The 6,895-nt window shown below is 40.0% G+C and overlaps 1 protein-coding gene across 1 annotated transcript; it reads left to right on the top strand.

Annotated features, from left to right (window-relative positions):
• The first annotated feature begins 618 nt into the window (after nt 1–618).
• LOC131312786 (polyphenol oxidase, chloroplastic-like) lies at nt 619–5,181 on the top strand. Its single transcript, XM_058340762.1, has 3 exons — nt 619–2,073; nt 2,251–3,260; nt 4,935–5,181. Exons 1-2 carry the CDS (start codon nt 679–681, stop codon nt 2,653–2,655), a joined length of 1,800 nt encoding a protein of 599 aa, XP_058196745.1. The 5' UTR covers nt 619–678; the 3' UTR covers nt 2,656–3,260; nt 4,935–5,181.
• The last annotated feature ends 1,714 nt before the right edge of the window (nt 5,182–6,895 follow it).

The raw sequence follows: 6,895 nt of genomic DNA, 5'->3' as shown, positions 1-6,895 counted from the left end.
GCCCTCGTTTTTAATTTAGTTTGTCAACTTGGGAGACTAGTGTGGTCCTCAGTGGTGGACCCAGAATTTGCCTCACGCGGAAGTACATTATACTAATAACCTTAAGCAAAAATCGAAATTAAGCGCAAAGATACAAGCTATGAAAAATTGAATTGTAAATTTTATTCATTGGGTAAAAACCAAGTAAAAAAATGAAGGCCTAATTTTCCCAAACAATCAAGATATATATTACGTTCGAACCTTATAAGAAAAGAATAAAAAGTCCTAAATTATGTAGCCCCAAATTAAAAATCCATTCAATAAAATGTTACTTTTGCCGTGTAGCCCCAAATTTAATTGATGATTGGTGAGGAAGACAGTGAGATGACGGGCGATGACCACAGAGACGAGCGATCGGCAAAGACAAAGTAAATCAAGTGTCGAGCGAGTTCTCCCCGTCGAGTGTTTTGTGTAGATTTTTCGTTCTCCCACTCATTTTTGCCCAAAAAACAAAAAACTAATTTTTGCATAAAAAATAAACTGTAAATTTGTTTTTTTAAAAAAGGGATGGGGTAGGGTGGGGGCATGTGACCCCATGTGCCCCTTACTCGATCCGCCCCTGGTGGTCCTCACGCATAGAAAAGTCAATAATCTACCCCTATATAACCACAACTCTCATAAACCACCCAAAACAAAGCCATGGCTTCTCTTCCACCCTTAACCATCACCACCAACGGCACCGCCACGGCCGCCTTCTCCACCCTCTCCTCCTCTCCCTTTCTAAAAAAAAATCAACTTCAAATCTCCTCTATTAAGAATACCAAGCACCTTTTCAAAGTATCATGCCAATCCACAAATAACCATGACCAAAACCCAACTTCCAAAAACAGTGAGAATCCCCTAAACAAGCTTGATAGGAGAAATGTGCTAATTGGGCTAGGAGGCTATAGTGCTGCCACTCTAGTACCCAACCCGGCAGCCTTATCCGCCCCGGTTCGTGCCCCGGATTTAACCAAATGCGGGAAGGCGGACTTACCCACCGGGGCAAAAGCCACCAACTGCTGTCCCCCAATAAGCACAAAAATCGTCGAATTCAAACCCCCTCCGCGGCCCAACTCCATGAGGATCCGACCCGCAACCCATTTGGCCTCCGACAAATACACAGCCAAGTTCGAAAGAGCGATCCAACTCATGAAGGAATTACCCGATGATGACCCGAGAAGCTTCTCGCAACAAGCGGACATCCACTGCGCTTACTGCGATGGGGCGTATGATCAAGTTGGCTTTCCGGATTTGGAGCTCCAAGTCCACAACTCGTGGCTCTTTCTCCCTTTCCATAGATACTACCTCTATTTTTTCGAGAGAATTTTGGGTAAACTTATCGATGACCCAAGTTTCGCTATGCCATTTTGGAGCTGGGACTCGCCCGAGTCCATGAAAATGCCCGCAATGTACGCCAACCCGAATTCATCGCTCTATAACAAGCTCCGCGACACCAAACACCAACCCCCAACCTTAATTGATTTGGACTACGATCTAACCGACCCGACTACAACCAATAAGGAGCAAATCTCGAGTAATTTATCCATCATGTACAGACAAGTGGTGTCTACTGGGAAAACTGCTAAGCTTTTCATGGGTACCCCTTACCGGGCCGGGGATGATCCCGATCCGGGAGCTGGTGCCCTTGAAAACACCCCTCATGGGCCAGTCCATATTTGGTGTGGGGATCGGACCCAGCCCAATATTGAGGACATGGGTAATTTTTATTCGGCGGGTAGGGACCCGATTTTTTTTGCCCATCATAGTAATGTGGATCGGGTGTGGTCCATTTGGAAGACTCTAGGTGGAAAACGAAAGGATTTCACCGACCCGGATTGGCTGAATGCGGAATTTTTGTTTTATGATGAGAATGCTCAGCTTGTTAGAGTGAAGGTGAAGGATTGTTTGGACTCGAAAAATCTTGGGTACGTTTATCAGGATACAAGTGTTCCATGGCTGAAAAATCGGCCGACGCCACTTGTCTCGAAGGTTTCGAGGAAGATAAAGAAGTCCGGCGTGGCCATGGCGGCAGAGATCGCGGCAGCTTCCCAGGTATTGTCGTATCTAATGCTTCAAACAGTTAACATAGTTAATATCTATCCACCTAAAAATATACTCCTCCTGCATAGAACTCTATATGCCAAAAGACAACAATAATGCTTGCGTCTAATAATCAAGTTCAGTTTTTGAATTTTATATACATAAATCTAACGGTTTAAATCCCATCAGGTATTTCCCACAAAACTCGACAAAGTGGTGAGAGCGATGGTAGCAAGGCCCAGGAAGTCGAGGACCACGAAAGAGAAAGACGACGAAGAGGAAATACTAGTGATCGAAGGGATAGAGGTGAACAGAGAATCCTTCGTCAAGTTCGACGTATTCATTAACGACGAAGACGAGACGGTGATCCGGCCTGGAAACAGCGAGTTCGCCGGAAGCTTTGTGAACGTGCCGCATAAGCACAAACACGGTAGTGGCAAAAACATCACCAAGACTTGTTTGAGGCTTGGGATCTCGGATTTGCTTGAAGATTTGGGAGCCGAAGATGACGATGGGGTCGTGGTCACTTTGGTCCCTAGGAGTGGGGCCGGTAACGTCACCGTTGGTGGAGCCAAGATCGAGTTTGATTCTTGATTAGCCTCGTTTGTTTTGGAGTCTCAAAATCATTGGGCGTGGTATTTAAGATTTTCTCTCTCTCTCTCTCCACACTTATTACTCCAAATTTAAAAGAGAATAAATTGGTCCCAAATCAAAGAGCGAATAAACAAGATTGGAATCATCTCTATAATGGTGTGTGAGCAAGTTGTTGGAATGATTCAAATTTATTTAATTTAAAAGCTGTAGTGCATTCTCCCACTTTCCGATTAAGTGTCTATAATTTTTACCTAAATTACAACTGTCTGCCATGTCTTATAGTGCATCCTTCCATTTTCCGATTAAGTACCTGTGATTTTCACATAAATTACAACCTGTCTGCCATGTCTTCTTTACTGCAGATCGTCTTTTCTTTTCACGTTAATTTCAAATTTTAAACTCTCTCTCTCTCTCTCTCTCTCTCTCTCTCTCATGATAGTGAGAAACCCAGCCACCACCACCCCTCCAGCCCTCCTCCTTCCCTTCATCACCCGCGCACGATTTTGCTGCTTCCATCTCTAGCTTTTCATCGTACTCTCTCCTCAATTACCAGCGCCGGCAGCAGGATGTTTACCCTCCGTTCAAACCCTGCTTCTATATAAGATGTAATTTTTTGATCTACAACTTTGTTCTTCCATTTCTGCTCTTTTTATTCTTTGTCCCAGTTGACATGTGGGTTTTTCGAAGATGCCCACTTTGTATTTGTTTAAATGCTTGTGTTGAGTGAGTGAAAATCGTGGAGAGTGAATTAATTTTTTATGATTTATTTTTAAGAGCAAACATATTTATGGATTTTCTTATTTATTTTCCTCTTGGTGATCACATATTCTGACTTACGGGTCAAAGTGAGTTTCGATTCCAACCTACTTGAACTTCAGTTGCTTTTAAACATTATTAATGTGTGGAATTGCCAATTGGGTAAAGACATCCTTCCCCAACTTTGACATATATGTTTTTTTATTGCTTTCCCCTTTCACCAATAATAGCTGTGGGAGGGAGGGGCGGTAAGGAATAGTCTGAAGTGCGAAAGGCTAAGTTTTCCACATGTCAAGGCACACCCTGATGAACACCAAGTTTACATGGGCGAGACAGAAATCTCTATTGTGGATATTAAATATTAGCTAGCTTAAAAGTTTAGTTGGGGCAGTGCCGCATGCACGTGTAATTTTCTTTCGTGTTACCAAGAAGAGGATCACATACTACACACTAATGAATTGATTTAGTGTTTGAACTTTTAGTAAGTACCGTAGGCACAGGCAATTCCAATCAGGGTGGGTGGGTATCATGTCAATTGATTATGAACATGTTAATGTCTTTAAAAAAAAAACTTGGTTATTCGATACTTTCACTATGAACATTGACCTTCATGTGTCCAAAGAAAATAATGGGGAGAAATTGTTTTTATGCATTTTGACGCACCATTACTCTGATGCATTTATAAACTTCGTTTCTTTTAGAGTAAAATCAAATTGACTGTATCTTAATGTTTGCAAAAGATGTTGAAGCTGTTTGCTCACGTTGAAGGACTTTTCTATTGAACGTTGGTTTCCTGTTTTTTGGTCCTTTCTAAATAAGGATGCTCGAGTTTAGAGCGTATCAATTAGGAATTCATGTATGCGTATTTTTTCTGCCCGACATCTTTGGATAGTGTGGCCTTGGCTAGGATGTTCATTGGTTACACAATATTGTCAAAGCTTGGATCCTTAGTCTTTTACTTCAGAATGCAAAATTATTCCATTCAAATGGAAAGCATAGTTGTGTCTGCTTGAGATCCGTTGTTGTGAGGTTAGGGTAATGGGAACAGGTGGAGAAGGGCTGTTTGTAATCGGGAATGGTTGGAAAATGGGATGTGTGGTGTGAGAATCTTAAAGTTAAATTCACGCATTTGAAGGTTGATGATACTACCCAATATCTCTCTGTTTTTTTGTACTTGAAATCATCTAACATTCGCATTAATTTGGTCCCTCAACCAAAAGTTCGACGCCTTGCCCAATTTTTACCTCAACTCATCAATGACCTAATAATTTTGAGCTTATTATAACCTGCTGCTTCAGTTCTTTTTTGTCGTAAGAAGTGTAACTAATACTTAGAAGTGGGTCTAATAATCGATTTAATTTTTTGAGCCATTATCAAGATTCAATAGATAATTCCAATTAGGGCGGATAATTCCAATTATTGGAGTAGATGCAACTCCAATAATGTAATGGTAGCGACTTCTACTAAAATACTTGATGCTTGAAATGGTATGTGTGAGCTGAAACAATATTTGATTTTTGCAGGTTGCAGTGGCCAACCTTGTAACGTCGAAAGCCATGTTGGGATAGAGTTGATGTTAGAAGTGAAATCACCTCAATCTTTTTTCATTTCGAGTTGATTAGTTAGATGTTGCTTTGTTGTATGGATAAAATATAAGTTTTTCTATGTCAAACTTATAAAGTAGATTTTGTGAAGACAATTGGGTTTTTGGGATGTGATCAGTATTATAATTGAGTGGTTTATATCACTGAAGTTAAATTTTGTTTGTAAGTGCCTTCAGTTATGGGAATTCCGCTAGCTAAACTCACTCAAAATCATACTAAATACTCCATCCGTCCCTTTATTATAGTCCAGTATTCCATTTTGAGCTGTCCCTTAATAAGTGTCCATTTAGTAAAGTTCGTGGGTAAAATTTGGTACATTGTCTATTTTGTCCCTAAAAGTAGATTCTATTTTGAAAAGTTAGTGAGTAAAAAGTGTAATGATGATGGGTAAGTAGGGAAAGTGGAGAAAAAAGTTGATGTGAAAGGTATAATGATGATGTTTTTTTAATAAGTTAGAGTTACGAAGTAGGACATTTAAAAAGAGACGGAGGGAGTAACAAATTCATCGACCCGTGCCTTTAGGCATGGGCAAGCACTAGATACAACAATCTTGATTAGATACAACAGCACCCCAATTTACAAAGTGGGGTGTTGTGAAGATCTTTGAATTTGTCAGGGTGTCGTGAAGATCTTTGATGCTGATGATGTACATTTCTGCTCTATGTTGAGTGTATTTCTATTGCTAATCAATTTGCTTCTCTGTGATATGATGGAATCCCATCTCTTTATTATAAGCACGGGTAATTCTCTTTCGTGCTACTAAGAAGAGGATCATATACTACACACTAATGATTCGATTTAGTGTTTGAGCCACTAGCTAGCAAGTGCCGTAGGCATGGACAATTCTAACCGGAATGCGTAGTGCCGTAGGCACGGGTAAGCACTAGTAACCCGATAAATGGACTCATGTTAGTTTTATGGTTAAACTTGGAAAATTTTCTCTTGTACTGTAATCAGTTTTTTTTTTTTTTGGGTCAATTGGCTGCCATATTGAATATTGATAATTGCGACAATGGGAAGTCTAACAAAGCATCTTGACAAACCCAGTTTGGAAAATTATTCTCCCAGGTTGCGGAAGTCTCCACAGACAGAGTATCCTTAGTTATATCATGCGCCACCTTATTACAATTTCGAGGAATGAAAGCAAAAGAAATACTAGAAGAAACAAACTAGCATAATAAGTAGTAATTTGTATCGTTGGCGATGACGGCCAGATTAGACTTGGCCACAAGAACTCCCTGTAGCATCTTCAAAATACTCTTAGCATCTCTCCCTCAACAACAAAGCTGTCCCCTTCCAAATTCTTCGCCATTGAATTAGATGTGGCTTTGATTGATCTATAGCTCTATTGGGCCGCCTTGTCTCTGTTCATATGTTGGTTACCCTATCATTGTTCATGTGTCTATTTTCAACAATTTATTCTGTTCATTTTGGTCGTGCATGCACTTGATAGACCTAACCCACATGGTGTCATAACATCTTTTTTCAACACTTTTTTGTCGTTCATATATGTAGTGATGAGCTCTACAAGAATGTGTAGTCGAGAAGGGTATTGGGTCACCAGGTGACAGTGCCGCAAGACCACCCAATAATTTTTCAACATAAAACCTTACCATTACGATCTACTAGAAATGCATCACCACTCATGGCGTTATCCAGTTGCATTCTTGTTTTTTCTTTTCTTTTTTTTCGCTCTGTTTGTTTTATTCGTCTTTTCTAAATTTTTGGTAAATTTGCCTAATATGTTTTGGGCTAATCATCCATCACGACAAAGAGGAGTCTAAAAAATAATAAAAATTCACAAAAGACAAAAAAAATATCGAATAACTGTATTTTTTGTTTAAAGTGTTGTATTACATGAATTTTTTTCAACATCGATC

Source organism: Rhododendron vialii, chromosome 13a (assembly GCF_030253575.1).
Source record: "Rhododendron vialii isolate Sample 1 chromosome 13a, ASM3025357v1".
NCBI lineage: Eukaryota > Viridiplantae > Streptophyta > Magnoliopsida > Ericales > Ericaceae > Rhododendron > Rhododendron vialii.
The sequence above is the reverse complement of the archived record's forward strand: the minus strand, read 5'-3'. Positions and strand labels throughout refer to the sequence as shown.

Excerpts from the sequence above, each read along its gene's own strand:
- LOC131312786 (XM_058340762.1), top strand. The coding sequence starts at position 679 with ATGGCTTCTCTTCCACCCTTAACCATCACCACCAACGGCACCGCCACG. Across the intron at positions 2,074-2,250 it reads AGATCGCGGCAGCTTCCCAG|GTATTTCCCACAAAACTCGA; the intron begins GTATTGTCGTAT and ends AAATCCCATCAG.